This window comes from Mus pahari, chromosome 16 (genome assembly GCF_900095145.1).
Source record: "Mus pahari chromosome 16, PAHARI_EIJ_v1.1, whole genome shotgun sequence".
NCBI classification, from domain to species: Eukaryota; Metazoa; Chordata; class Mammalia; order Rodentia; family Muridae; genus Mus; species Mus pahari.
Window position 1 is genome coordinate 51,456,042 of NC_034605.1, and position 1,905 is coordinate 51,457,946.

Here is a 1,905-nt window from a genome sequence, read left to right on the forward strand (position 1 = left end):
GGCTGGCCTCGAACTCAGAAATCCACCTGCCTCTGCCTCCCAAGTGCTGGGATTAAAGGCGTGCGCCACCACGCCCGGCTCACTGCCTGTTTTTTAAGTGAAGCCCTATTCACTTGATCCCATAATCAGCTCACGGAAAGCACGCTGGGCCGGCTCAGCACCACAGCTGTGGGTGATGTGGTTCTTACCTGAGGAACTGCTCGATGATGTGATACTTCTCCAGCAGCTCAGAGGATGGACGAGCCATGGCCAGGATATTGTCAGTGACCCTGAAGATGGGCATGGGACAACCGAGAGGCACAGAACTCAGGCGTCTACATTACAGGATCAGTAACTTTTTTCTTCAATGATTTCAACTTCTATGTTCTTATATAAATCTGGCTTCAATTCTACATCACAATTAGAACCATTAGAAACCTTGCAGCTCCTTAAATCCCTGGGAAAAAATTCCAGGACCTAAGTTATTTATGGATTCTGACAAAATGTCTCCAGGGGCTCTCAATACCTTCTAGTGGACATAAAAGGGAACTTCACCTTATGCTTAAGAGCCAGTCTACTAAATGGAGGACAACTGGGAGGCTGGTACTGGACAGCAGTTTCATGATGTGAGATGGGGTAGTAATGCAGACACCCACAGGGCTGGGTGAGAAGTCAAAAGGATGTGCACGTACAGTTCATCTTTACCACCAACCCTGGACAATGGCTATAAATACCAATGTGCTGTAATTTAGCAAAGAAGAGGGTGGGGTGGGTCCAGACTTTAATTGTGCCTGACTTTAAATGCTGTTTTGGTTTTCTGCTTTCTATCTGTGATGCAAATTAATTAATCTCTTTGGACTACCAATAAAATGTCATCAACAGCTCACAAGGTTTTATGAAAATGAGTGGTATCTGAAAGTATCTAGTGGCAAATCCTACAATCAAATCAATGTTTATGAATGAATCAATGAACAAAATGAACAAGACAGAAGGAGTCAGAGAACAGTTGGCCATAAGAAGCCTGTCACTTTCCATCTTTATTCTGTTTTGTTCAAATTTGTCATCAGGAAGCTGGTAAGAGATATGTGACATAGTCTACTGCAAGTTGTGGCACATATGAATCCCAGAGAACTACCAGAGACACAAGGCAGACAGGTCATTTGCTCTTAGGAATCCTGAAGACTTGAGATGGAAAAGGCTGACAACCAAGCTGTGTTCATGGGAGCTATGCCCCAGCAGATGTTTGCTTGTCTGACTCTGACTCTGACTTGGGAGTGCCTGTCCCCTCATAGAGTTAGTGTTAGACTTGACTGTGACACGTACAGAACAATAGCATCAGTGGACCACAGTGTAGAGCTACACTGCAGTGAACCACAGTAAAGGAGCCTTAGACTCACAGAGATCTAAATGCTTCTGCTCCCTCAGTGCTGGGATTAAAGGTGTGCATCATCATGCTCAGCTCAAATATAATTCGATTATCAGTATTTTCCAAGTCATAAATACATACCTGTAGCTCATTGTTATTAAGTATGTATGACTTAAGAAGAGAATTAATTGCACTTGTACACAAGAAACAATGCCAGCATCTTATAGATTGCCTGATGAACTAGCGGCCTAAGCCACTTCAGTCAAGACTGGAGTACACTTCATAATAGCATACGAATGATGTGAACACTGACCTATACGAATCTGAGGATTATAATGGACCATGTAATTTTCTCATACTTATAGCTGACCATTTTTTACAATTTCCAGAAATTTTTGAAATTTAAGAACTATCTGGCCGGGTGTGGTGGCGCATGCCTTTAATCCCAGCACTCAGGAGGCAGAGGCAGGCGGATTTCTGAGTTCGAGGCCAGCCTGCTGGTCTACAGAGTGAGTTCCAGGACAGCCAGGGCTACACAGAGAAACCCTGTCTCAAAAAAA

The 1,905-nt window shown here is 43.7% G+C and overlaps 1 protein-coding gene across 4 annotated transcripts in view; it reads right to left on the reverse strand.

Annotated features, from left to right (window-relative positions):
* Positions 1-1,905, reverse strand: part of Ptpdc1 (protein tyrosine phosphatase domain containing 1) — a 50,186-nt gene that overhangs the window by 11,776 nt on the left and 36,505 nt on the right. For all 4 annotated transcript variants that reach the window (XM_029547613.1, XM_029547614.1, XM_029547615.1 and 1 more), the window contains one exon: positions 189-269. In XM_029547613.1, coding sequence (XP_029403473.1) covers positions 189-269 — 81 coding nt within the window. The remainder of the gene's footprint in view (positions 1-188; positions 270-1,905) is intronic.